At 43.8% G+C, this 27,049-nt stretch overlaps 13 protein-coding genes across 13 annotated transcripts; 8 read left to right on the forward strand and 5 right to left on the reverse strand.

Moving 5' to 3' along the window:
- The first annotated feature begins 548 nt into the window (after positions 1-548).
- FA14DRAFT_9700 (uncharacterized protein) lies at positions 549-1,808 on the forward strand. Its single transcript, XM_025503136.1, has one exon. It carries the CDS (start codon positions 701-703, stop codon positions 1,652-1,654), a length of 954 nt encoding a protein of 317 aa, XP_025357380.1. The 5' UTR covers positions 549-700; the 3' UTR covers positions 1,655-1,808.
- A 373-nt stretch (positions 1,809-2,181) lies between these two features.
- FA14DRAFT_159289 (amino acid permease-like protein) lies at positions 2,182-4,084 on the reverse strand. The gene has a single exon (XM_025498141.1). It carries the CDS (start codon positions 4,002-4,004, stop codon positions 2,277-2,279), a length of 1,728 nt encoding a protein of 575 aa, XP_025357381.1. The 5' UTR covers positions 4,005-4,084; the 3' UTR covers positions 2,182-2,276.
- Positions 4,085-4,401: 317 nt separating this feature from the next.
- FA14DRAFT_141097 (RNB-domain-containing protein) lies at positions 4,402-7,458 on the forward strand (the record flags this gene model as incomplete). The annotated part of the gene is made up of 1 exon (XM_025497120.1): positions 4,402-7,458. The coding sequence occupies one exon, from the start codon at positions 4,402-4,404 to the stop codon at positions 7,456-7,458; it is 3,057 nt and encodes a 1,018-aa protein (XP_025357382.1).
- A 253-nt stretch (positions 7,459-7,711) lies between these two features.
- FA14DRAFT_107016 (RAI1-domain-containing protein) lies at positions 7,712-8,611 on the reverse strand (the record flags this gene model as incomplete). Its single annotated transcript, XM_025495793.1, has 1 exon — positions 7,712-8,611. A coding segment is annotated over one exon (900 nt), but the record flags the coding sequence as incomplete, so codon positions are not given.
- A 1,924-nt stretch (positions 8,612-10,535) lies between these two features.
- On the forward strand, positions 10,536-12,351 carry FA14DRAFT_9715 (CK1/CK1/CK1-D protein kinase). The gene has a single exon (XM_025503137.1). The coding sequence runs from the start codon at positions 11,014-11,016 to the stop codon at positions 12,157-12,159; it is 1,146 nt and encodes a 381-aa protein (XP_025357384.1). The 5' UTR covers positions 10,536-11,013; the 3' UTR covers positions 12,160-12,351.
- FA14DRAFT_9716 (uncharacterized protein) lies at positions 12,352-12,843 on the forward strand. Its single transcript, XM_025503138.1, has one exon. It carries the CDS (start codon positions 12,544-12,546, stop codon positions 12,805-12,807), a length of 264 nt encoding a protein of 87 aa, XP_025357385.1. The 5' UTR covers positions 12,352-12,543; the 3' UTR covers positions 12,808-12,843.
- A 105-nt stretch (positions 12,844-12,948) lies between these two features.
- On the forward strand, positions 12,949-15,805 carry FA14DRAFT_9791 (N-terminal acetyltransferase A, auxiliary subunit). The gene has a single exon (XM_025503140.1). The coding sequence runs from the start codon at positions 13,092-13,094 to the stop codon at positions 15,732-15,734; it is 2,643 nt and encodes an 880-aa protein (XP_025357386.1). The 5' UTR covers positions 12,949-13,091; the 3' UTR covers positions 15,735-15,805.
- Positions 15,767-18,146, reverse strand: FA14DRAFT_159291 (pseudouridine synthase). The gene has a single exon (XM_025498142.1). The coding sequence runs from the start codon at positions 17,964-17,966 to the stop codon at positions 15,876-15,878; it is 2,091 nt and encodes a 696-aa protein (XP_025357387.1). The 5' UTR covers positions 17,967-18,146; the 3' UTR covers positions 15,767-15,875.
- Positions 18,147-18,322: 176 nt separating this feature from the next.
- On the forward strand, positions 18,323-20,395 carry FA14DRAFT_129437 (FCP1-like phosphatase; the record flags this gene model as incomplete). Its single annotated transcript, XM_025496890.1, has 5 exons — positions 18,323-18,805; positions 18,875-19,226; positions 19,350-19,493; positions 19,539-19,985; positions 20,163-20,395. Coding segments are annotated over exons 1-5 (1,524 nt in total), but the record flags the coding sequence as incomplete, so codon positions are not given.
- A 559-nt stretch (positions 20,396-20,954) lies between these two features.
- Positions 20,955-22,404, forward strand: FA14DRAFT_159292 (uncharacterized protein). Its single transcript, XM_025498143.1, has one exon. It carries the CDS (start codon positions 21,277-21,279, stop codon positions 22,249-22,251), a length of 975 nt encoding a protein of 324 aa, XP_025357389.1. The 5' UTR covers positions 20,955-21,276; the 3' UTR covers positions 22,252-22,404.
- Positions 22,405-22,494: 90 nt separating this feature from the next.
- FA14DRAFT_176390 (uncharacterized protein) lies at positions 22,495-23,424 on the forward strand (the record flags this gene model as incomplete). Its single annotated transcript, XM_025500668.1, has 1 exon — positions 22,495-23,424. One exon carries the CDS (start codon positions 22,495-22,497, stop codon positions 23,422-23,424), a length of 930 nt encoding a protein of 309 aa, XP_025357390.1.
- A 78-nt stretch (positions 23,425-23,502) lies between these two features.
- Positions 23,503-25,538, reverse strand: FA14DRAFT_169978 (uncharacterized protein). The gene has a single exon (XM_025500249.1). It carries the CDS (start codon positions 25,504-25,506, stop codon positions 23,539-23,541), a length of 1,968 nt encoding a protein of 655 aa, XP_025357391.1. The 5' UTR covers positions 25,507-25,538; the 3' UTR covers positions 23,503-23,538.
- A 212-nt stretch (positions 25,539-25,750) lies between these two features.
- On the reverse strand, positions 25,751-27,011 carry FA14DRAFT_9799 (putative alcohol dehydrogenase). The gene has a single exon (XM_025503141.1). The coding sequence runs from the start codon at positions 26,878-26,880 to the stop codon at positions 25,816-25,818; it is 1,065 nt and encodes a 354-aa protein (XP_025357392.1). The 5' UTR covers positions 26,881-27,011; the 3' UTR covers positions 25,751-25,815.
- Between the last annotated feature and the right edge of the window lie 38 nt (positions 27,012-27,049).

Here is a 27,049-nt window from a genome sequence, read left to right on the forward strand (position 1 = left end):
GTAAAGAAGTAGAGGTCATTGAGCTTTTATATACACTAGCAACTGCGGTCATTGCGGTAAGAAGAAGCATAGGTGGATGAAAAATGTAAATGTATACTGCTAAAGTGCAGTACGCATTGTTGCGCACACAGAGACTATAAAGGTGCCCGAAGCATTTTCATGAAATTCTTCATTGAGCGCGTTTGGGACTAAAAGGGAGTACGCTCACAGGCAGGCGGGCAAGCTTTGTGTCTTTTGTCCAGACACACACACACTGTACGGGCACAGGCCTTTTCCTCACTCAAACGAGAAACGAATGCGACGAGAAGTCATTCAATTACTACTGCTCACTGTGCAAACCCTGGAAGTCTCTCCTTCTTTACGCTCACACTCTCTCTCGACATAGATTTGAATAACTTGGTCTATTACGACATCTCACTCGTCGAATCGATCATTGTCATTCATTCATCACCTGTAGGAGATTAAGATCGAATTTGAGAATCGACCTTCTTTTTCTCAATTGAAAATCCTCAACGACAAAGACATAAACCAAGATCAGGTTTCGTGTCTTGTGTTTGCCGACAAAAGCTCTTTCAATCTATTGAGCTCAACAATCCATTCGGTCTCTTTGACCTAGACGACAAGGATTGAAACGGCATTTCAATTACCGTTCATCTATTCATCCTTTCTTTTTTTAATTCGTCGTCTTTGATCAACAACAATGTCTGTCGCAAGCAGAAACCCTTTCGCCGCTTTGGGTGATGAAGACAGTGCTCCTGTCGCAGTCGCTCCTGCTGCCAAGAAGGATGCCGCTGCTCCTGCCGCACCAAAACGTACAATCCCAGGATTGAACCGCAACGGTGCTTCCCGTGGTGCTGAAGGTGCTCGTGCTCCTCGTGCTGATGCCGCCGATGGTGCTGAAGCCCCTCAACAACGTGATGGCCGTAGCAGCCGTGGTGGTGCTCGTGGTCGCGGCGGTGAACGTGGTGGCCGTGGTCGTGGTGGTGCCGGTAGCCGTGGTGGACGTCGTCAATTTGACAGACACTCTGCCACTGGTAAAGATGATTCTAACAAGAAGATCGAACAAGGCTGGGGAGGTGATGACCCAAAACGTGAATTGGACGCCGAAGATGGTGCCAAAGCTGATGCAGCTGAAGAGGAAGCCGGTGAAGGTGAAAAGAAGGATGCTGCCGCTCCAACCGCCAACGGTTCAGCTGAAAAGGAATTGCCCGCCGTTGTTGAAGAAGAGGAAAAGGACAACACCAAGACTCTTGATGAGTATTTGGCCGAACAAGCTGCTAAACGTGCTCAAATTGGTGCTTTCAAGGAAGCCAGAGCCGCTGAGGTTGACGACAAAGCCCTTGGTACTAAGGTAACCAAACAATTGGGTGACGATTACTACTCAACCCAAAAGGAACGTGTCCAAAGACAGCGTGAACGCAAAGAAAAGCAAGTCTTGGAGATCGAACAAAACTTCAACCCTCCCCCATCCGCTGGCCGTGGCCGTGGTGGTGAAGGAAGAGGAGGACGTGGTGGACGTGGCCGTGGTGAAGGTCGCGGCCGTGGACGCGGTGAAGGACGTGGTCGTGGTGCCCCTCGTGGTGCCCGTGGTGGAAACGCTCCAGGTGCCAACATCAACTTGGCTGACAGCAGCGCATTCCCAACTTTGGGTTAAATGCTGATCTGATGTCTGGAGCGATGAATACGCAATCATACTATTTCCTTCTCGGGCGCTCCCAAGTCACCAGCCTCACCAACAAAAACCACTTCATCACAAATCGCTCTGTTTGCAATTGAACAATCGTTCAAGCACCATGCAAACACATATCAAAATCAATCCTACTCATCAAAAAAGGCTCATTCATTCCTCACTCAAAAAAAATCAGACTTTTTATCTGGGTGAAATTCCATCGTTTCTATCGTATTGACGAAAAGTGTATTTTCTCAGTTCTTGTTTGTTTACTTAAATTTTTACTTTCGCCCTATTTCTCCAAATTTTTTTCTTTCGCTGAATAAACTTTATTTTTCTCTCTTTCTTGAAAAAAGCTTAAGTTCTTCTCACTTACCCCATTCACAACTAATAGTTTGAACAACAACACATTCTCCTGTGTATGCGTAATACGAATCTCAATTTCTATTTCACAAACATGTGTGCTAATAGTCTGGTCTCGAAAGCTACTCAGGCAACGTTTCATCATTATAAGCGTTTGATGATGCTATCAATTTCTATTTTCTACAGTGCTTTATATTCGTACATGACACTTCCTGAAATACGGTTAGATACAAATCATCTATCCTCAACTCCACACCCAGGTGACATACCGTAGCCACCCCTTCTTCTTTATTTCGACAGGTTCTGGATGTTCGACGATATCATCGAGAGCTGCTCGAATAGGAATATCCTCTAATGAAACAATCTTTGTTCCTTTGATAAACTTCCACAGAAGATAAGCTGCGATCACCAAAGGAATATCTAAGTAAGATGAAATGAACGTGCTCGTTGACCAATTACCCTTTGTGAATGTCTTGAAGCCTCCTGTGAATAAGATGATTAAGCATAATGCCAATGCGATCGGAGAAGAATAGGGCGTCCATGAATTATTGAAAGGAAGCTCTGAACGTGAAATACCTTGCTTCTTCATCGCTTGATTTAATCGGATATGATTGAACAGGATCGCTGACCATGACACCAAAACGCCAGCAGCCGTCAAATCCACAAGCCAATAAAAGACCGTGAGCGCACTATTTGATAAAGCCATGAAAGCCAAAAACATGAATGCGGTATTGAACAAAACGCAAACGTACGGTACACCCCAAGGTGCCGTTCGTAAGAATATTTTGGGTGCTTGACCTTTGATTGCTAAAGAATATAGCGTTCTAGTTCCTGCCAAAAGTGCTTGATTTGATGATGACCATGCAGATGTGATCACGATTGCATTTACGACAGATGGAATCGCCTTATAACCTGCTGCTGAAGCCAAAATAACAAAAGGTGATTGAGAAGCAGTTCCAGATTGATCATTAAGTCTTGAATCTTCTGAACTGACAATCATTCCGACAATAAGAATTGCTAGAATATAGAACAAAAGCACACGAGCGAAGACTCTCTTGCATGCTTTTGGAATGTTTCTCCGTGGGTTTTGCGTTTCAGCCGCTGCCATTGCCAAACTTTCCACACCTGCAAAGCTAAACACTGCATTCGTCATGACAGCCCAATATCCCAGGAACTTGCCCCAAGAGCCTGAAGCGATATACTCGACGAACGGTCCAGGTGATTTCCAATAACGAAATCCGATCCTTGCAATGCCGGGGATACCTCCAAGATCGATCACGAGGCCAAAGATGATCAAAAAGACGATCAAAAGAATCTTTAGACAAGCAAAAAAGAATTCCACTTCTCCATAAATTCCAACAAAGGCAATACCAACAAGAAAGGTAATGAAGATGAAAATGCAAATCCAAACGGCAGAGTTGATATCTGTCCAAAATTGAAAAAGGACACAAATTGCTGAAATTTCTGCAGGAACAGACAGTAGATTTCCATAAACGATGTTCAAACCGACTGCAAAGCCCAAAGCTGGATCGAAGAGAAATTCTGCATGTCTAACGAAACTTCCAGTGACGGGTAAAAGACTTGCCACTTCACCTAATGCAAATTGTACAGCACAAACGATCAATCCAACGGTTGCATAGCCCAACAAAGCTCCCAAAGGCCCAGCGGTTTGAATGGAAGCTCCAGTGCCTAAGAATAAACCTGTGCCAATTGAGCCCGCTATTGCGATCATGGTGATATGACGTTGATTTAAACCTCTTTTCAGATCCCTCCTCTCCCGATCTGTTACTAAATCACCTTCGATGTCATCTCGTATCCCGCCAGGATAACGAAGTTCTGCTATATGTTCCGTATCTGGTGATCTAGCTTCGGACTCTATATCTCCTTTGCTATAATCCATTCCTTCTGGTGATCTAGCTTCGGATTCTATATCTCCTTTGTTGTTGTAATCCAGTCCTTCTGCTTCATTCATCTTGTATGAAATGCAGAGTTCGATGGAAGGAAGAAGGAAAGAGATGCGTATCAAGATGAGACAGTCTGTTTATCTAGCTTTCATTGCATGAACATTTGAATTCAGGAACACACGAGACAATTGTCATAATGGGCTGAAAGATAAAAAACCTTAAAAAAATATTCCAAACGCTAAATCATGCATAACGCCGGTATATTTTCTTGCAAGCGACATGTATTAATGGCGTGCTCTAAAACGGACACAGCCAAAGAAAAGCCACTACAGAGAGAAGATTATTTGGCGCTACTTATGTAATCGATTGCATATATTTTTGTATCTTTCTTCTTTTTTTACTCCACGAACTCCAATTTGTCATCTTGACCATCAATCGAATTCATAGCTGCACACTCGAAAAGCAATGATCACCATACAGAAGCGGCCAGCTCCGATTGGAGAAGAGTCTGCATCATCATCAGCATTCTCGCAAAAGAAGTTCTACAAGAAAACCGCTCGTGGAAAAGTGCAGAAAATCGTTCGTGAACGTTATTTACGCGATGATGTTCATTGTGGAAGAGCAAATTGTACTTTATGTCCAACAGATTCTGGACCAGAGAGTGCTTCAAGGAGGAGCAATCAAAGTACAGAAGAAGGTTCAGGTCTTCAATATGAGGGCACCCATTCAAAAGGACCATCTACGCCTGGCAAACATGTTTTGATTCTCGATACCAATGTGATCTTGCATCAGATGGATTTGTTGGAAGCGACTGTTAATGGAAGTCCTGCTTTGACAAATGTTGTCGTGCTACAAACGGTATTGGATGAAGCACGCCACCGCAGCTTACCATTATTGAACCGTTTACAAGCGCTCATTCGCGAACCCGATCGTCATTGGTGGATCTATTGGAACGACTTCAGTGAATCGACTGCCACAATCAGGCAAGATGCAGAGACACCGAACGACAGAAACGACCGCTCGATTCGTACAGCTGTGAAGTGGTACAATGATCACTTTGCAGCTTCGACTTCAAAAAGGAAAGCTGCTGAACTCAAAGCTGTTATGCTAAGTGACGATGTTGCAAACGTGGCCAAAGCAAAAGAGTTGGGTCTACATGCACTATCAGTTCGTGAATACGTTTCAATGCTACCGTCTGCCACGCAGTTACTCGATCTATTAGCATCAAGATCGATTGTGAGCAGTGCGGAAAATTCTGGAGATGACGGCCAAGCAGGAGCAACATCAGCAATCTTCCCTTCTCATCTAGATGCATCTGCTTTGACGGCAGGTTTGGCATCTGGAAAGTTTCATTCTGGATTTTTCAATGCCAATCCCTTCAATTATCTCGAAGCAACAGTCCGCGCTGCAAGTGTGGACCGACCTGTTTTGCTTGTTGGACGTGAATCAATGAATCGAGCGATCGATGGAGATATTGTCGCTATTGAACTATTACCAAAAGATCAATGGAAGCGGGAAGCAGACGAGGTGCTTGATGCTGACGAAGCATTGCAAGAAGATGATGCGGGTGAAGACGATGAAGAGGAAGAGGACATCGCACGTCGAACAATTCAAGAAGAGAAAGCTGCCCTGCGTGAAAGAAAAGCAGTCAAAGATGCAAGCAAGCAAGAAGTTCAACCAACCGGTCGTGTTGTTGGAATCGTGAAGCGAAATTGGCGCTCATACGTTGCCCATGTCGACTCGAATTCCATCTCTTCTTCTGCTCTCTCTTCGCTTTCTGCTGTTTCTGTCTTTGTCATTCCACTTGACCGCAAAATCCCCCGAATCCGAATGCGAACTCGACAAGCTGCTTCTCTGTTGGGTCAAAAAATTCTCGTTTCACTGGACGATTGGCGAGTCACATCAAAGTATCCCGAAGGACACTTTGTTAGAGCTTTGGGTACGATCGAATCAAAAGAGGCTGAACAGGAAAGTTTGTTGTTGGAGCATGATATTCCTTACAGACCATTCAGCCAAGCTATTTTGAATTGTTTGCCACCAGAAGGAGATTCTTGGGTAGTGCCACCCAAAGACGAAACCTCTCCTGCTTGGCGTGATCGACGTGATATGCGATCCGAACAAATCTGCAGTATCGATCCACCTGGCTGTCAAGACATTGATGATGCTTTGCATGCTAAGCGACTGCCGAACGGTAATATTCAAGCTGGTGTCCATATTGCCGATGTCTCTTACTTTGTCAAACCAGATACACCGATGGACAAAGAAGCGGCTTCAAGAGGTACGACCGTTTATCTTGTCGATAAGAGAATTGACATGTTACCGCACCTCTTAGGTACAAACCTTTGCTCTTTGCGTCCACATGTAGAAAGATTGGCCTTTTCCGTAATATGGGAATTGACGCCAGAAGGTGATACAGTGAATGTTGAATTCTTCAAAAGCGTAATTGCGAGCAAAGAGGCTTTCACCTATGAAGAAGCTCAAAAGCGGAAGGACAACCCCAAATTGAAGGATGCAATTACGGAGAGCATCCGACTATTGAATCACTTAGCAATCAAGTTGAAAGCTAAGCGAATGGCAGCTGGAGCGTTGAATTTGGCAAGTCCTGAAGTTCGAATTTATCTCGATAGTACAGAAAGCTCAGCACCGATTGATGTTGAACAAAAAGAGATGAGAGAGACGAATAGCTTGGTTGAGGAATTCATGTTGTTGGCAAACATTGCAGTTGCAAGACACATTCAACAGTCTTTTCCTCAAACGGCCGTCTTGCGTAGACATATGCCTCCGCCCGCAACTAATTTCGATACCCTTCGAGCCATTTTACAAACAAGAAAAGGTTTGGATCTAGACACTTCTTCTTCCGGTGCTCTGGCTGCTTCTTTGGACAAGTGCATCGATCGTTCTGAGCCTGCCTTCAATACTCTCGTTCGTATTATGGCAACTCGTTGTATGTTGAGCGCAGAATACTTTAGCGCTGGAAGTGTGGCTGCTGATACATTTGGACATTATGGTCTAGCATGTGACATTTATACTCACTTTACCAGTCCCATCAGAAGAATGGCAGACGTTCTTACACATCGTCAATTGGCAGCAAGTATTGATTATGAACCGTTGGCACACAGTCTTCACAGTAAATCCCACGTGGAATCCATGTTGAATATTGTCAACAAACGTCATCGTGCTGCTCAAATGGCAGGTAGAGCAAGTGTGGAATATTGGGTTGGTCAATCTATCAAGCGAAAGAATGAGACTGCAAAGCATAGCTTGATCGAAGAAGCTTTCGTCATTCGTGCTTTCCGCAATGGTTTGGCAGTCTTTGTTCACAAGTATGGTCTGGAAGGCGTGATCACGTTCAAACAAGATTGTGAATTTGATGCAGAGAAATTCCAAGTGACTATTCCAGCATCTGTGTCGGGATTGAAGAAAGATCTCACCTTGGGTATCTTTGATCGATGCAAAGTGGAAATTGGAGTGGAGAAAGACAAGAACACACAAAGAAGCAAAACGAAAATGAGTTTAGTCTGATAGTTGTAATATTCATTGTATAGTACAAATGTCTAATAGAAGTACAACATTATTCTACATGTCTTTTTCGAATGTGTTGGTAATACTTGCTTGTTAGAAAGCCCACATACCCTTCTTCTTTCCCTCCCTTGACTTCGTGTAAGATTTGATCCTTCGTAAGCTGGGACAATGTCAGCTGTTTGCCATTCTTGCTAGAACGTGATGGCGTATATGTCAGGCGAAAAACGGGAAATGCATCGCTACTTTCCGCTTCTTTGACATCTGGCAATTTACTCTGTTGTGTATGTGCAGATAGATGTGCCTTCACAGCCGAGAGAATATCTGAAGCCGCCTTTAAACAAGCCATGGGATCCCAAGCATGAGGTTTTCCTCTTACCGCTCGCGGCATTGCCAAAGTGTCCATTTCTTGATTTGTGACAAGGAATCCTCTATGATCTCTAAAGCCAACAATGACTTTTTGAATTCCCAAGAGAAAACTTTGCATATAAAATCGTAACATCTTCTTTTCGAAAAATTCTTCATCTTTTGCACTTCTGATATCTCTACTCGTCTTTACTTCGATTGGTGCATTTGAGACTGGGTCTACTGCGTCCACCTCTCCGCCCAAAATCAATCTCATACTTCCCAGCTTTGTCTTTACTACCAAACACCATTGAACATTTGTGTTCACATCGCCATCCCATGCATTCGTGCCCTGTCCCCTTTCACGCCAAGAGTGACAAGTCCAACTTTCGAAACTGTAACCATAATACCCATTTCGTTTTGAACCCTCCGATCCTTCTTTTGATCTTCTTCTATCAGCCAGTTTTGCTTCTCCTACGTGCTCTTCTATGTAGAGCGTTCCGTTTAGCATCATCACATTCATCTCAAATCCTTGCTGATCTTCGTATAAGACCGTGCACAATTTTGTCATCATTCCACGCCATGTGATCAAATCTGCCTGTTTTTGATGTCCTTCTACCTCTTCTCCTTGCATCAATGCTTCCAAAAGCGAGTTCAGATGTTCATTCACATTATCATCTCGTTCGATCCTAGTTTCATAGCCTCTGTTCAAATCTGCATTTGGTGGTGGAGGATGATAGTATTTCCTTGAACGATCATCGTGAAACAATTTTCGTTTCTCATCATAGCTGAATGAAGTGATCTGCACTGGCTTTTGTATTCCAATCACTTCATGCTGAAATCCGCCCAGACCGACTTTGATCTGCAAGGGTGCAGTGTCTTCATTTTCTATCCGCCTCGCTTTCGGATCTAGAGAATGGATGGGTGAAAGTCTATCGTCCATTGACCGTTTTCCTGACCTGGAGTCATTATTCGAGCCAGAAGGAAGTCCGGACCCTGTCTCTCCTGTGCCGTTAATCGCCGACATGTCCACGACAAGAGGAGAGGTTGTCACCCTAAATCAAGAGGAAAGCATTTACCCAATTCCCACCCTTTCCCCAGCCTGATGGACTTAGTGCACATAAGCTTAAACCTTAATCCGTCAAGGACTTTCGAGCACAGCAACACGTGCAAATGCCGTCATTCTCGGTGTCGTCTCTGATTCTTGAGTTTATCATGCCATTACCCGTTCTGAACAAAACAAAAGCCTCCTTAATCGCAGTCTAAGACGATGATTACGCCTTTTGAGTCATCATTTCAAACAATCATGGCGCTCAACGCGTCAAATTACACCGCCCGGGCCTCTTGTAATGATGATCATTTTCATTTTAAAAGCACGAACCTCTTCATTTACCTCACACTTTCGTTCGTGCGAGTGATCATCATGAAAAGTCAATGTGATTATCCGATATAAGCACATATCTTTTGAATGAGGCGCTGCTCGGAGTATCAAATAAAAGATGGGCGTAACGCGTGCATATACATAGGCCACCCCTTGATGAGAGAACTCTAATAAACGCGGAGTAGTACCCGCATACAGGCGTGCATTTCTAGACAAAAAAACAACTTCCTCGTCATCATATCGTCACAATAAAGGATCAGATCGCTTCACTCGATTTACCTGAACATAAAAAATATCCCCGCAATTCCAACGCCTTCTAAAAATGACGTCGGACCGTTATTGTGAAATGCCATTAAATGAACATCAAAAACGTCACAATGTTCATTACTTCTTGGCAGAGATGGAATTCCGTCCGAGAAATGATGATATTATGACAATGTGACAAACGCGTTCGTCTTCTGTTCCTCATCAAATGGTTAATTTGCATTTTATGAGTTCGCCCTTTGACCAAATTTGTATATGTGTGTGTGCTTTCATTGTGTGGCCGTTAAATGAATGCAAGCATGCAAGGCCAGCGTGTTATATCCGATTTTGGCCATGCGTGCGCTGCTGCTGCCAAGGTAAAAATGCACATCAAAAAAGGCGAAGCTCCTGTCTTGTAAAAATGCGGTATTGGAATTGCCTATTTTGACACGCAACACAAGCATATCATTCAATAATAGGCAGGCAGGCTTAACTCGATCCAACAAACAGCAAACAGTGAGTGAACCTAGGCCCTGCGCAGCGCAAAAGAAAAGGCGTGTAAGCATCACAACAGTTTCCTCTCTAAGCCCAACGCTGAGCTACTGCCCTTACAATTGACAAAAGAGCGTCATTTCCCCTTTCTATAGGAAAAAAAAGAGGCCCAACTCCAACCTCAATTACCATCCTCCTTCTCCATCAATCATTTGCGTCTTCCTCTTTTACCAATTCAAATCTTTCCCTTTTACCCTATCTTACTTCAAAAAAGGGTAAAGGTAAAAAAGATTGACAATCAACTACACTTCAAAACAAGTCATCCATTTCAGCAATCCTGAAAAGGTACGGCAATATTTTCAACTTTTTTTTTTGATTAGGGGCTCCGTCTATCCCTGCACATCAAAGCGCCACGACTCACTTTCGTAAAGTCCATCGCCACAATACATCTATTGCAACCATCACATCCATATAAGGTGAGTAATCTTCTCTTTGTCAATTCCAAAACCCGAGTACGCCATAGATCATGGCTTCAATGTCTTGGCGCTTAGCAAAACGGCGCAAGGTTTTCTCTTTCCCCTCCCCTGCATGCTGGCGTTCATACTGATCATGTAGATCAGGGCCAAGGGATGATCCTTTTCACAACCTCTTCAGTGATCAGGTACGGGGCAGCTGGCGTACAGTTCATAGCATAACTCAAGGGCCTGGGCAATCAATGGCAATGAAGCGCCTTCAAGATCTTATGAATCACGCATGCCAGATTTGATTTCACTTCCTGCCCCGCGTGCTCATTCAAACTGAAATGCAGGAGCTGCCCCATCCGCACTCGATTGTGACGCCATGCTGTGCTACTTGCTCAGCGTGAAGGCAAACTCATCCTAACCCCTTCCGCTATTTAAAACTCAGATCAATTCAACTAACACTGTTTTATTCCATACTTTCATACAGATCTCTGGCAGACTTTTGAACGGTATTCTTTAATCTCATTCGAAGCTGGACAAGAACATCATCTCGCCAAAGGACAGAAGCATACTTTAATTAGATTTGTTCATCAAGACGCACGCATACAAGCACAAACATTTGTTTAAACTTGCATCATGGATCTTCGTGTAGGAGGCAAGTACCGTATCGGTAAAAAGATCGGGTCAGGATCTTTTGGAGATATTTATTTGGGAATCAACATCATCTCTGGTGAAGAGGTTGCTATCAAATTGGAATCCATCAAAGCCAAGCATCCTCAATTGGAGTATGAAGCAAAAGTCTACAAGACATTAGCAGGAGGGGTTGGTGTTCCATTTGTGAGATGGTATGGACAAGAATGCGATTACAATGCAATGGTTATCGATCTGCTTGGTCCATCCTTGGAAGATCTATTCAACTTCTGCAACCGCAAATTCAGTCTCAAGACAGTTTTGTTACTGGCTGATCAAATGATCTCTCGTATCGAATACATTCACTCGCGCAACTTCATCCATCGTGATATCAAACCTGATAACTTCTTGATGGGTATCGGAAAGCGCGGCAACCAAGTCAACGTCATCGATTTCGGTTTGGCAAAGAAGTATCGTGATCCAAAGACACACTTGCACATCCCATACAGAGAGAACAAAAACTTGACCGGTACAGCACGTTACACTTCCATCAACACTCACTTGGGTGTTGAACAATCTCGTCGTGATGATTTGGAATCTTTGGGTTACGTGTTGATGTACTTCTTGCGTGGCTCTTTGCCATGGCAAGGTCTCAAAGCCGCAACAAAGAAGCAAAAGTACGACCGTATCATGGAAAAGAAGATGACCACACCAACAGAATTACTCTGCCGTGGCTTCCCATCCGAGATGGCTATCTACTTGAACTGCTGCCGCTCGTTGCGTTTCGATGACAAGCCTGATTACAGCTACTTGCGCAAGCTGTTCCGTGATCTCTTCGTTCGTGAAGGCTTCCAATACGACTACATCTTCGACTGGAGCATTCAACAGAGGAGCAACACAGAAGAAAAGGCCGTCAGCTCAAGTGCAGTTGCTGCCAACGATCAAGTCTCAAAAGCAGCTCAAGCTGCTGCCGCTGCCGCCGCTGCAGGAGGCTCAGGCAATGCACAATTGCCAAGACGCAAGGTGATCGCACAAGGTGAGGAGGATGCAAATGGCAAAGATACAATGCGTGCTGCCACTGGATCCTACCAACAAGGACAATCGTCCAGCAATCGACCACGCGGTGATGTGCAACAAAACTCATGGTATTAAGGAGGGGATGTAAAGACATTGGCGCCATGCAACGTATGATGCCAACAACCACCACTCTCTGCATTCCAACATTTAATGATCGGCAAATATTGAAAGGCAAAACAAACGGGACTTCCGCGTGAAACGCGAGGGCTTGGGAGGAATAATTTGATCGCCTTTGTTGGATGCCTTTAAACATCCAATCTGATCGATGGAAAGATGTGATGGTGTTTTAAGCACTGTTGCATTTATTCTTCTCGCCGCCCCCGCACATTTTCTTCTTTTTCACACTCACGTTTTATCAATATCTGCTTATTCCTGATTACGGTGTCAATCGATGTATATAATCATCTTTTTCTCAAATCATCAAAATCACCGCAACTGTGCTAAATTCATACCGCAGATATGCGAAACCTTTTCGTCAAACATTATGTCGAATTACATCATAATAACTCCCCTTTCTCTCTATCTCTCGCAATGTTCATCTCCACCTGTTTTTACCATTACACTCTTTTCTTCAATTTCATGTTTCAATTGTCTATCATAACTTTTTTCTTAGTTCTTTCCTCACTTTCTTACATGCGTTCTCTGATCATGTCTATCATCAATACATGCATGCAATTCGATCGACTCTTCTACTGTTTCGCTACAATATATAAATGTAGATGATTTGTGTCTGAAGTCCATGCTGGTAGGAGTTTGAGAGGATGACGTATGATTCCTTCAAGCAGTCAGCATGCTTCAAAGCGCTTTTAAGCACTTAACGTGCACGCACACCTGAGCGCCGCTTTCTTTTTTTGCTGGGGGCGGAAGAGCAGTGTACGAATTTCCTTCGCGAAGAACATCAAAGGTGCAACGCAACATCGTTCTCCATCATTCTATTAACCCATCACCACCATCATCATCATCATCTTTGGTTGCTTTACCATTGCTCTTAGGATAAAAAAGCAATAATGGCACCTCCTGTGAAAAAGCCATTGGCTGGAGGAAAGACGATTTTGCCAAACAAAGAAAAAGGTTTATTTGCAAAATTGATTCAAGAATATGAATCGAAAAAGTATAAAATCGGTTTAAAGACTGCCGATCAAATTTTGAAAAAATTTCCGGAACATGGTGAAACTCTTTGTATGAAAGGTTTAATTTTGGCTTCGCTTAATAGACAAAATGAAGGTTTAGAATTGGCTAAACAAGGTTTACGATTCGATTTAACTTCTTTTATTTCTTGGCATGCTTTGGGTATCTTGAACAGGATCGTCAAGAATTACAACGAATCCATCAAATGTTACTCACAAGCTTTGCGGATCGAAGGAGGGACGAATATCAACCTTGTACGGGAAAGCGCTTATCTGTACATGCAATTGAGGGATTGGCCAAAAGTGGTCGAAAATCGATTAACGCTCGTACGTATGCAGCCACATTTGCGTATGAATTGGGCAGGTTTGGCTGTTTCTTTGCATCTTGGAGGGGATACAGCGGAAGCATTGCGTGTGCTGGAGCATTTTGAAAGTATCCATCGCGATGTACCCAAACGGTCGTATGAACAATCAGAGGTGTTCTTGTATCATGCTCAAGTCCTTCATGAAGCTGGCCGACACAAAGATGCAATAGAATTTCTAAGCAAAAAGACTTCCGATCAAGTACTCGACGTAAAGGCTTCTTCGCTCTTGCAAGGCAAATGCCAATTGGCTCTAGGGGAAGTGGAAGAGGCGGAAAAGACATTCAATGGCCTTTTGCAGAGAAATAATGAAGATCGACAATACATTGCTCTTTGGCTGAAGACAAAGGGAGTTGATGTACAATCCGGCAAAGCTGATTCCACTGCCGCTTCAGCCGCATTCAAGTCGCTACAAGAGCAATTCCCATCTTCCAGAGCGATCAAGCGAATGACACTAACGTTGGTATCTGGGGAAGAATTCCACACTCAAGCATCTTCCTATATTCTGGTCGCATTGCAAAAGGGAGTGCCTTCGATTTTCAATGATGTACGGGCTCTTTATGTGGACGATGCAAAGCGGGATGCGATTGAAAACATTGTCGAAGGTGCTCGGGAAAAATGGACAAAAGATCCGAATGAAGCTCCCACCTCCCTTCTATGGACTCTCTACTTCTTGGCACAACACTACAGCTTCCTTGGACAGTACGATGAGGCACTCAAACACATACATAGTGCCATCGCTCATTCGCCTACTTTACCCGAACTACACATGACCAGAGCAAGGATTTACAAGAAAGCAGGTGCGATAGATTGGGCAAATACCGCAATGGAAGATGCTCGGCTGCTCGACGGACAAGATCGTTCGCTAAATTGCAAGGCGGCCAAGTACTCCTTGCGAGCAGGAGATATCTCCGGAGCATCAAAGAAGGCGGGCTTGTTTACAAAACCTGACGTCGAAGATCCTGTATTGGACTTGGTAGAAATGCAAGCTTCTTGGTATTTAATCGAAGAAGCAAGAGCTTGGCTAGCAAAGGGAAATTACGCAATGGCCTTGAAGAGATGTACACAAATCGACAAGATCTACACAGAAATTTGGGATGATCAATTGGACTTCCACTCATATTGCACACGCAAATTCACGTTACGTGCTTATGTTGATATGGTTCGGTTTGAGGATCGTCTACATAGTCACCATGCTTACTTCTCTGCTGCAACCACTGCTATTCGCATTCTATTGAAATTGCACGATCAACCTTCTTTGTTGAAATTGCAAAATGGTACGGCAGCGGAAAATGGCAACGACGACCAAAAGAAGCTATCAAAGAAGGCCAAGAAGCTGGAAGAGGCTGCAAAGAAGAATGCAGCTTCCGCAAACGGTAAAGCAGAGGAGGAGGAAGTCAATGCGCCGCCAAAAGACGATGATCCAGATGGAAGGGAAGCATTCAAAGCTGTAGACCCATTGAAAGACGCAGAGAGGTATATTACCTTGCTGCAGAAACACGCTCCTGCTCAGCCGGAAACATGGTTGTTATCCTTTGAAGTTGCTCTGCGGGGAAAGAATTGGCTTGCGGCAACGAAAGCAATCGCAAGGGCGCATGCTTTGGAACCAGAGAATGGCAAAGTTCATTATGCCATTCTTAGATTGCGTAAAGCATTACCCGTTCTTAGTGAAGCACCAGAACCGATTCGGGAGAGTATTTCTGCCGTTTTGAAACCCATCGTTCCGCTTGAAGAAGGAACCTTGGAGGCGTTCAATGCCACTTTCGTTCAACGTCATGCTGGAAAGAGTGCGGAGAATGCTTTGGCTTCTGCACGATCTACACTTCTACTTCGGGGAAATAACGAAGATGGAAAACGTGAAGCGGCTGCAATCTTGTTGGAGATGGCAAAAGGAGCTGCTGCTTCATATGCAAAAGCAGGAAAGAGTGATGTGAAGTTGTCTACATTGCAAGAGGCATTTGAATTTTTGAAAGAATGCGGATCAACAGATGCGGCCGCATTTGTAGAGGCAAGTAAACAAGCTTACCCACTTTCCGATATATTCAAAACAGATGCACAAAAGGAGAAGGAGAGCATTGATCGGGAAAATGAGAGAAGAAGTTGGGCGTTTGCGCCACCTGATGCTGATGGAAGCCCAGCAGCAACAAATGGACAAAATTGATGTGAATTGATAAATTAAGTACATCTTATCTTCTCTGTTGATTATAGGAATCAGAGCATTTGTATACAAGACACATACTTCTTACCCTACAAAAAGCAATACTATAGATGCATTCAATCAATAATACAAAGGCTAAATGTCTTATGAATCGTCCTTAGCGGGATCAACCTTCGCGGCAGCTGCTAGTTTTTCTGCTCGACGTTTTCCTCGAGTTGATTGCCAACGTTCATTTTTTTCAGCGGGAGTTGCCTGTCGGCTCACTTTGCGTAATGGGGTATATTGTAAAGAAGTTTTGAACCGTCCGAGTCCCAAGGGAATGATTGTCTTTGCCTCGACAGAGGCATCATCACCATTTCTCACATTATCAGACGGTAAGGTCTCGGATTCCAGTGCAGGATAAGAAGCAGATTGAAATGGGGTATTGGCTGGAAGATAACCAACTCCATAGGCGCCTCTGCCTTGAATGCGCTCATTAGCATCACTTGGGACAGCTAAAGCGAAATGCCTATACATTTCCGCCGTGATACTTTGTGCATTCCAAATAGCATGCAACTGTGCACGTACGAGAGATGATGGACTATTGACATCAACGTCTTTCTTTGAGGAAGAAGCATTTTTGATTGCTTCTACCGTCATTGCACCATCGTATGTACCCGAACGCCAAGATACATCCTTTGCGTTAAATCCGCATTCCCACAGCATTAGTGGACGATCCATTGCCATTTCATAAATTGGCTTACGATCGAATACGTAAAGATCACGTAAGGCATCATGATGTTCTATATGATTAGATTCAAATATGCTTGCCACATCTCCATTGGACTGTTCATATTCTTTGCGCATACGTTGATATCTGTGTACCAAGCTAGTCTTCGAATCAGCAGATTCATCATTTGCAGTACTTGGGGGTAATACTGTCCGGGGTTCTTCTGAATCATCATCTATGACCAGCCCACTCACTTTGGCGGATAATAATCGATCAACAAAGACTCCGTTTTGCTTGACATTCAACAATTCATCGATGATAGATGGCTTTTCTAGTCCAGCTCCGACTAAGAACAGAACTGAAGTGATATGCCTGACTTGATGATAGAGGAAGGCAGTACCTCTTAAATTCAAGACATACATCTGTTCTTTATCGCCGGAAGATGTCTTTGATTCTTCGTTCGCTGATCGTTCAGCTTCTTCTGTGGTGTGCGACCAGGACGTGGATACAGGATCGATGGAAATTCCATCAATTCTTCGGGTAAAATTATCCATTTGTTTACTTGGGTCAACTTTGCAGAAATTTCGGAAGTCGTGTTCTCCCAAAAATCGCTGTGCTGCTGATCGCATCGCATCAATATCTAAAGGTGGAATTGGTCCATGCAATTGTGCGGAAGATTGTTGAACGAAGGGCGCTCCACTGCTGAAGAAGTACTTGTAATGACGATACTGACAGTCGAATCGGGAATTGAATGCAGGCGAAACGGGAGACCATGCCTGTACTCGTATTGACTTTGGCAATAATCGATTGATTGACAGCACATATGGCAACTCTTCAGCATCTGGATCTGCAGGGATATGATCAACTTCGTCTCGCTTCGCTTGCTCTTCTGCCAAGAATTGCTGCATCTTTGACTCTACTTTATCCCTCCAAGAGTTTCTTGTCACCATATCTGGATCTTCGCTGTCTCCCTCTGCACCATCGCTCGTGCTGCCATTCGTGTCTTTCCCGATTTGAGTTTCATCCATCGTACGTTGCAAGACTCTCCTCAACGGCCACTCGTCTACTTTTCTACTTCTTGCCCAAAATGCAACAACTTGACCTGCTGCACTCACGCCTCTATCTGTTCTTCCACATCGACTCCAACCAACGCCTGGCAATCCAACAGAATCATCAACGATCCTAGCATCTGAGAGCGCTCGCCATAATGCACTTTCCACCGTTCCGACTGCAACTCCATCTTTAGATCCCGAAGCTGTTTGCATTTCCAAACCAGAGTATTGTTCTCCATCATAGGAGAAACGTAAAGCGATTTTTCTGCATGGGTATCGATTTATATCAAATGGACGACTGGCCTTTTGCTTCTTCTTTTCTGTATCTTGACTAGCTCCTTCGGCTGGAGTGGTGGTGTTTAGATTGCTCGTCGATGCTTCTCCATTGTTGCTCGTTTCGAGCTGAGCGATTCTAGCAAGTAATTGTTCTCGTGATTGATTTCGATATCGGTCCTCGATTGCCGAACCGTTCATACCTGAAGAAGTGCTGTTCAGTGATTCCAGTGGACCTCTTCGCCCTCTGAAAGGTCGCTTTTGTACCTGCGTTAACCGGAAATCACCTATTATATTCCCGTTCAATAGCCTCTTTTCTGATCGTATCAATATTCTTGTCTGTCTGCCAATCAGCATCGATTTGTTTCACTTTTGCAAGAGGTGGTTGTAGAAAACATTCTTCTCGAACTCCCGAATAAAAGAGGATGAGGTCCGAAATCCGAATTGTTGGATATAATTATTTTTACTAAACGTGCCAGAGTGAAATGAATGAACGCGTAGAAAGCAGATCTTTGGGCGTATGAACTCTTGCTGCAACTTTAATCGTCTCCACAGGCGTGGGTGTGCATCGCGTGCGTAGGAGTGTAACTTTCTTTTTGTGTCATTGACTTCATCATCCTCATCATCATCATCGTCATCACGCGACAATCAATCATGATCATTTCTTTGACCGGCTGATTATACAAAACGAGATGGAGGATTTTATGTCATGCAGCCATCCGGCTCGCGTTTCTGGAATGTGTGTTGTTTGTGGAAAAGTGTTGGACGAAGAAGAATTAAGACAACTTGATGGTGGAGAACAACTTCATGATATTTCAGGCGTTCAAGTTACAACGGCAGAAGCGGCAAGATTGGATTCGGAAAGTACAAGAAGGCTGCTAGAACAAAGAAAATTGGCATTAATTGTTGATTTAGATCAAACAATCATTCATGCAACTGTTGATCCTACTGTTGGAGAATGGATGAAAGATCAATCCAATGCAAATTATAAAGCTTTGGCAGATGTTGGGAAGTTTCTCTTAGGCGTTGACGGGAAAGCTGTCATGGGCGAAGATGCTGCCAAACAAGCAAACGGAAGCTCAGATGAAGCATTAGCAGCTGCAGTGCAGGATGGATGTTGGTACTACGTCAAGCCTAGACCTGGATTACAGAACTTCCTTACCCAACTCAGCGAACGCTATGAGCTACACGTCTATACGATGGGAACACGAACATATGCAGAAAGCGTTTGTAGGCTGGTTGACCCGGATGGATCGTTGTTCGGCGCCCGAATCATATCTCGGGATGAGAACGGTAGTCTTTTACAAAAGAGTCTAAGCAAACTGTTCCCGATGGATACATCCATGGTTGCCATCATCGATGATCGTGCGGATGTATGGCAATGGAGCCCAAATCTGGTTCGTGTCACTCCTTTTGACTTCTTTGTGGGGATCGGAGATATCAATGCTTCTTTCTTGCCGAGTACGCCGGCTGGACCTACGCCTCCGCCAGAATTAAGCAATGCTTCCGCAAAGGTAAATGGAAGCAATGGTACCGCAGACAATGCGGACGAGAAGGAGAAGAATACCGCGGAAAAGGATGAAGAAGCACTTGAAGCTGAAGCTAAAGCAGAAGATGACGCTGCAAAAACTGTTGCAGAACAAAGTCAAAAGACTGCAGTGAGCGAACAATTAGATGCTAGACCATTGGCAAAAATGCAAGAAGCCTTAGAAGGAGATGGTTCAAAAAGTGCCGGAAAAGATGAAGAAGGTAAACCAGCTGCAGTTCTAAAAGAAACAGATCGGGAACTGTACAAGCTGCATGAAGTTCTTAATGATATTCATACAAGGTGGTATACCGATTACGATAAGCGAAAATCCCAGGAAGAGAAACCTTCAATCACTCAAATCATCTCGCAAATTAAAACCGCTGTCTTGGACGGCTGTACATTTGTATTCTCAAGCATTGCTCCTGTCAATCAAGATCCAGGATCTACCGAGCTATGGCGATTGGCAACAGAATTCGGAGCTGTATGTAAGCGATCTTTAGATTCAAAGGTTACGCACGTAATTGCTGCAAAACAAGGAACGGAAAAAGTTATAAATGGACATCGAAGAAATATACATGTGGTATGGTATACATGGCTACAGGAGTCTTGCACACGCTGGAGCCGTCAATCTGAAGATGGCTATGCACTTCCGAACCCCACAAAGGAACAACTTCGCAGACCACCTCCTAGCAGTAGCGTAGATGCTCAAAAGAAAGACGATACCAAACCGGCAGAAGTAGAGGGAGATCTGCTTAGTAGTACGGCAGATTCCAACTTGGGTGAAGAAGAGGCTTTGACCGAAAGTGACGGGATCGATGGAGACAAAATTGACGACTTTCGTGAAGATGATGAAGACGATGATGGACAAGGATTTGATGAAATGAATTGGGATGAAGCTAATGATGAAGTTGATGCTGTTCTAAATGGACTAAGCGATGATGAAAGCACTCTCAATGGAGGCAATACAAGTTCAGGTAGTAGTGAAGCAGGTGACCGTAGACAAGGTAGCAAGATGAAACGTACACACAGCAATACATCATTAAATAGCTCAAATGACAACAGCGTCGAAGAGGCAGAAGATGGAAGTTCAGAAGCAGGAGGAAGTAACACTCTATCCCCTTTGAGCAAAAGAAGACGAATGGCAGAATTGCGAGCAGGAAATTCCAAACTGAAGCAAGTGTTTGATGCACAACCTAGTGAAAGTCGTGATTCTTCTGCTGGTCCCGCAATTTCTCACAAAGAAGGCACGAATGAGCAAGATGAAGGGCCTTCAAAGGGCGAGCAAGATGGTGGAGCAGGCGAGGAGGAACCCGATGAAGATTTCCTGAAATCCCTTGAAGATGAATTAGCCTTGCAATTAGACGTTGATGAAAGCGAGCAAGCAGGATAATTACTTCAATTCATTTCCGTCACATCTGTACATTTTCAAACCGTATTTTGTCGCGATTATATCCTTTCCGTGTTGTTGTATTATGACTATATTGTTTTCTTTCACAAGTTGTTTTTCCCTTTTTCTATTGTACACGAGATCATTATATGTGCTATTATTGATACAATCTTGGCAAACTGTTTGCAAATCATTCGTTATAATCATCCGCCCCCCCCCCAGCAAAAGTGGCTTATCAAGATTTCCATTCAGGCACACGCGCGTATTGTATGGCTGTCCGCACACGAGCGCAACGCAGAGCAAGAGCAGCTGAGCTAAAAAGAGCCTTGGAAGGGCGGATGCAAATCGATGCACAGCCTGGGTCACCGTTTATACGCCTGATTTTGAAGCACGAGGTATTCCCAAATGAATGTTTCGGGCAACAAATGAGTATATCCTAAGAGAACAGTAAAAAAGCGCGGCAATTGACAGGGCCTGAGCAGTAAGGCTTATAATCTGTCAAAAATACGAAGCACTAAAGAACAGCTTTGCCCCACCCCAACTTCAATCTATCATCATTGCCACGAACACTTCTCCAACTTGGTTTAGAGTCAATCATGAATTGGCACGTTCCTCGTAAAGCTGATGGTCGTATCGATTTCAAGCCAAGACGTCATCATGGATTCTCATTCTTTATCATGCTTTGTGGTTTCTTATTACCACCTTTGGCAGTAGCAGTTCGATTTGGAATCGGAAAGGATTTCTTTATCAATTGTATTTGCACAATTTGTGGTTATATTCCAGGTCATGGACATAATTTCTTCATTCAAAACGTTCGAAATAACGAACATCAAAACCGTACACCAAAATGGGCAAAACGTTATGGATTGGTAAGCGATGATAATGATAAACAATTGGCAAAATCTCGTGCTTGGGTTGGAAGGTATAACGATCAAAATGCAACCAGACAAATGTATGACGATGATGGAAATGTTTATGAATATGATCGTCATCATAGATTCGAAGATGGTGATAACCCAAGAGCTTCTGCTGCTCGTGCTTCAGCTAGAAGGGCAACAGCAGGAAGCGATGAAGCATTTTATGGCACGCCTGCCGATAGAGCAGGATACGGAGGAGGTGGTATTGGAGGAGGAGCGAATGGAGACGATCATTCTTTGCGCAGATCAAAGAGTCGTTCCAGCATTCGAAGTTCCGGTCGTGGTGGCTCGCATGACGTTCTTCCCGGATCAGCAGAGGCAGACAGAAGAAAGAACAAGAGCAAGTTTGGAGGTATCCTTGGCTCACGTAAAGGAAAGGCCGATAGACATGCACGTAGCGAACGTGTGATGCATGATTCGGATTACAACAGCTCACAACGTCGACCATATGATAATGCCTCCTTTGACAGTTTAGGAGGAAGTAGTAGTGCAAGACATGAAAGTTTCGATGGTCCAGAAAATGCAGATGATACAGTCGGTAAGCGATACGCTCGTAATACCAACGGAAACGGTCGATATGATGGTCAAGTTGTTCCTTCGCAGAAACGCCAGCCAGCACCTGTTGATATCATGAATGATAATCATCAATTCTAATCTCTTCATTCTTTCTTCTTGTTCATTTTGTACCAATACATTCTCTGCTTATTTCATGATGTAATGACCTATAATGTGTGCTCTTGGCTAACTCTCACTTCCATTGAGACATTTCCTTCAGCCACCGAATTACGTAGACTCTCCTGGTCTGTGCTTCCCATATTTCATGCGCGCATTTATAAAGTCCTCTTTCCTCTTTCTCAGCAATCTTCATCCTGACTTCCATCCCGATTGAATGAAGTAATGTCTAGTGACAAAGACGTAAGTCAAGAGTGGTCTAAACTTAAGCCTGCTCCACCACCGCCACCATCGCCTTCCAATTCGCATTCAAATTATCAACCTTCAACAGCACCGTCAACGCTTCTTCCACCTTCGACGGTATCCTCAACAACATCATCTGAACACGCCGTACGCGCAATACGTGAAGGTTTGGGTTGGTTACCAGCAGAAAAGTTGGATCAAATGGATACGCAAAAGCTCAAACGTCTCGTGATGAAAGCGATTGGCGAAGATAGTGATGATGCTGAGACTGTTCGTCCTCCTACCGTGATTGATAATTCTGCTTGGTTTGTGAAGCATAGTGGACCTTTGCCTGTTGGATGGAAAGCAGAATATGATACCAATCAACAAGCATGGTATTTCTACAATGGTGCAACCACCACCTGGACTGACCCGCGTGCCAATACGCAATTCGCACAAACTGATCCAGCTACCATGCGTGCATATGCTGAATGGTATGCCAATACTTATGCTTTGTCTTATGCCACTATGCAATTTGCACAAGGTGGGGAAGGACCGGTTGCGAAGGAATTGAAAAGGGAAAAGAGACGTGCACGAGAGTACAAGAATATAAAAACATTGATTGATGAAGCAAGTAGAAGAATTCAAGAAGCAACTGATCAAGACGAAAAGAGACAGGCTGAAATTGATTTAGCAAGAGCGCAAGGAATGTTGGACCGCTTACGTGCAGATGATGAAGCGAAGAATTATCCCTCTGCTTTTCATAATGTACGTTCGCCATCAGTACCTCTTCACGGTTCGATGATGATGAAAGGCAGTTCCGTGCCAACTCCGTATGGAATGCCAGAGCAACTGTTTGCGTGGGATATGCATATGCGATCGACAATGCCGACAGAGGCCTTGGCAACTGTTTTCCCACCACAAAAGCGATGAGAAGATCTGTGACAGTTTGTATATTTAAGTGTTCGCATAGCTAATGAAAAGACTCAAAACAGGATGAAATGCGAAGATATAAATTGAGAGATATAGGTACAAGTATAAAAAGCGCTATGAATATCTCCTTTCCATCTCTGTTTTGATTGATTGACGTACGGAAGCCAAAGTGGTTCGATTGGGTTCCGAATTGCCGACAAATTTTACCCAATCCCGCATGCCTATCCTTTCCACTTCGATGAAACCCGGTGCGATTGAGCTGAGTTGATGCAAGGCAGCCTTTGCTTCATTGAATCCCATTGCCTGTTTACTTGCATTTGTGATTGCTTTGATTACATCTTGTAATGGATGAGGAGAGAATCTAGTAGATCCAGAACCAGACCCGGAAGTTGAAACGAACAACATATAAACCGATTCAGCCACATCTTGCAGTCTTGAAAGAGATGCTTTTTGTCGTGCACATGCAGCTGCAGAAGAAGCAGAAGTGGAAAAGCTTGAGGAGGAGAGCGGGCTGTCATTTTCATCATCTCTTGATCGTTTTTGTCCGGCTACTGCATTCGCCTGTTCTTTTGCACGTATACGTTCTTTTAATGTCAACTTTCGTCCTAGCTTTTCTTCGTTTTGTGCAATGACCGTTTGATGTGCTTCTCGGACCAAGTCCAATCGGGTCTTGCGTGGTGATTTAGGGGAGGACGTTCCTAGGGAAGGCGAAGAGGGTATACTGTTCACTTCCAACGATGGCATTTGCGCCAATGGGATTGGAGCGATTCGATCGAGCGGGAAACCAGCATCCCACTCTGCTACTACTTCTCCGTCTGCGGGCTGTGCAGGTTCAGAAGCCTTTGATGGCGGTGGTGCGTCAGGCAAGATTCCCAAACCGTGCAATGTATCTTCCGAACCACCACCCTGTTGTTGTGTTCGCCAAGTAGATAAACATCTCAAACACCAATCCATCATTCGTTCACGCACGATCCGTTTTCGATCTTCTCCGCCATTATTCCAAAGTGCGATCAAATTCACTTCCCTGTTCGTAGTAGCATTTGCAGAAATTCGAATTCCCAACATCCAATCCAAAGAACGTATGCGTGCCTTTGAGATTGTGAATCCGATATTATTTTTCTGAATTTGAGAAACTGCTGTTGAGTTCGTCTCATTCGCAGGTGCAGCGCCCCAAATCCATAAAAGTCTAGCCAATTCATTTTTACTAAACTTTCTACCTGAACTACGTTCAACCAAAGGACGTAAAACGGAAAATGAAATTAAATGTGGAATTGCGATTGATTTTGAATCATTTTCAATCGTGGATCCTGCCGTTCCGACTGATGCTAAATGCACGACCAAGGCATACTCTACCGCAGAATGTAATGCTATAAGCGTAGCGTGATGAGCGGGAAAAGGTAGACTTTTGCTCGCACTTAGCTGGATATCGGAAGAAGTGGATGGATTGATAAATGATGCTTGTGTCGTTCGTTCTGTTCGTGGACTTGCGTAAAATCCACCTATGAACGGATTCAAGTACTCTTCCTCTTCTGGCTCAGGAAAGCTTCTCTTTGCTCTTTTGAGAGCAGGCTGTAGTTCTTCATTTGACTTGGAGGTGGATGCAACTCTTTCTTCGGATGAAAGTTCATCAGCGAACAATCTTCGGGATGGCGGTGTACTAACAATCTTGCTGCTGGGACTACTGGGCAATAGCAAGAACAACTTTCCATTATCCGGATCTGTTCTGACTGAAATTGGAGATCGTTGAACCGGATCCAATAATGCCACATCAGGTAAAGTGGATGTTCTCGATCTGGGTTTAGGTGTACGAGGAGGCGTTCTAGGCGTGAAGAAAGCACCGGGCGGATCACTTATGGAAGAAGAACAAGATCCCTGTGTAGATGGTTTTGTGCGTGGAGGTGGTGTGGATGGTCTTTGTGGTTCTTCATTTATGGTTGTGATTGATTCTTCCTTTGCTTTTCCTTTGGATACCTTTGTTGTTTCCTTGATGCTATTCAATTGACCTGTCCCACCAGCTTTTTGAGTACGAAAATGTGATCGTAAAGGTTGCCTTAGCGGTGGTTTACGTGTATTTGATACCATGATTGATAAAGGGTATAAGTATAATTTATAATGATGATAATGATAATGACAAAAGAATGTCTTTTGCATCCGTTTCTTCTTTCATGCACAATACTGTAATCAACATTCACTTCTAGGGAGAGTGGAGAACTGCTAAACTTTAAAACATCAATCTACGCGTCGCGTCGTAAACCGTGTAAATTGCTCCCACGCGTTGAGGCCGGCTGGGCTGAACTGAACACGCGTAGCCACAGTGGCGGAGAATGTCAGGGCGTTAATCACAAAGAAGATTATATTTCAATTACGAACTACATTCACATGTGATCACATTTAATCAACCTTGATCACAACTTTACCAACATGGGCTTGTGACCATTGATGTGCATATGCTTGTGGAGCATCTTTGAATGAGAATACTTTATCGACGATCGGCTTGATTTGGAATGTGTCAATAGATCTGTTCATCGCTTCAAATTGTTCAACACTTCCTACCAAAATACCACGATAAATTGAACCGCTACCCAAGTTCAACAAAGGAATATTTGGCGTTTCACCTTGAGCAATAAAACCAATATTTGCAATCACACCTCCACGTTTGATAACAGCATGTGCTTTTTCCAATGTACCCGCACCTCCAACTTCAATAATGTGCGAAACACCTTCTTCACCTGAAACTTTTTTAACTTCTTGATCCCATTCAGGTGTTTTCTTGTAATTGATTGTAAATAAACGTTGTTGTTGTTCTTTTGTGAATTGAGAACGTACTTTGTTTAACTTTTCATCGGATGAAGAAGTGATGATTGCCTTTGCTCCTGCTGCAATGGCAAATTGAGCGGCAAAAACTGAAACACCTCCTGTACCTTCTGCAAGAACGGTTGAACCGGGTAAAACTGGAGCATCAGTCAAACCAAACAAACCGTTCCAAGCAGTTACGCCAGCACAAGGTAAAGTGGCAGCTTCCTCAAATGAAAGATGTTGAGGAATATGTACCAATGCTTGTGCGGGTAAGACGACATATTGCGAGAGCATACCATGGATTGGTCCTCCGAGTGCATATCCTGTTTCAGCAAGTGTACAAGTTGCACCACGAGTTTGAGCGATATTAAAGTTTGCAGCAGCACGGTCACCTTTTTTGAATTTGTGTACTTGCTCACCAACACTTACGATTTCACCAGCACCATCAGAAGCAGGAATGAGCTCGTCCTTCTTGAGTGCAAGTGGATACATATTACGAGCGATGATCAAATCACGATAATTAAGTGAAACTGCTTTTACACGAAGTAAGACTTCCGTTGGACCAGGCTTGGGAATTTGATTGGATGTTTGCAAAGAAAGTGAACTTTCATCTTTACGTTGATCTTGAGCGGGCAATTGCCAAAATTGATAAGAAGACATGATTACAACGAAGATTTGTTTTGTATTTGTTGATGATGGAATGGAAACAAGAAGGGTTGCAACCTGATCAGCTTTTATAACGTACGGCACAACCGAATTTCCGATGTGTGAACATTTGCAGAAGCCGTACAGGAATGAGAGCAAGAAGATCTTTACGGCCGAAGGGGAA

The sequence above is a fragment of the Meira miltonrushii genome, assembly GCF_003144205.1.
Source record: "Meira miltonrushii strain MCA 3882 unplaced genomic scaffold FA14scaffold_1, whole genome shotgun sequence".
NCBI lineage: Eukaryota > Fungi > Basidiomycota > Exobasidiomycetes > Exobasidiales > Brachybasidiaceae > Meira > Meira miltonrushii.

Bases quoted from the DNA above. Each gene is read 5' to 3' on its own strand.
- FA14DRAFT_9700 (XM_025503136.1), top strand. From the start codon at position 701: ATGTCTGTCGCAAGCAGAAACCCTTTCGCCGCTTTGGGTGATGAAGAC.
- FA14DRAFT_159289 (XM_025498141.1), bottom strand. From the start codon at position 4,004: ATGAATGAAGCAGAAGGACTGGATTACAACAACAAAGGAGATATAGAA.
- FA14DRAFT_9715 (XM_025503137.1), top strand. From the start codon at position 11,014: ATGGATCTTCGTGTAGGAGGCAAGTACCGTATCGGTAAAAAGATCGGG.
- FA14DRAFT_9716 (XM_025503138.1), top strand. From the start codon at position 12,544: ATGCGAAACCTTTTCGTCAAACATTATGTCGAATTACATCATAATAAC.
- FA14DRAFT_9791 (XM_025503140.1), top strand. From the start codon at position 13,092: ATGGCACCTCCTGTGAAAAAGCCATTGGCTGGAGGAAAGACGATTTTG.
- FA14DRAFT_159291 (XM_025498142.1), bottom strand. From the start codon at position 17,966: ATGAACGGTTCGGCAATCGAGGACCGATATCGAAATCAATCACGAGAA.
- FA14DRAFT_159292 (XM_025498143.1), top strand. From the start codon at position 21,277: ATGAATTGGCACGTTCCTCGTAAAGCTGATGGTCGTATCGATTTCAAG.
- FA14DRAFT_169978 (XM_025500249.1), bottom strand. From the start codon at position 25,506: ATGGTATCAAATACACGTAAACCACCGCTAAGGCAACCTTTACGATCA.
- FA14DRAFT_9799 (XM_025503141.1), bottom strand. From the start codon at position 26,880: ATGTCTTCTTATCAATTTTGGCAATTGCCCGCTCAAGATCAACGTAAA.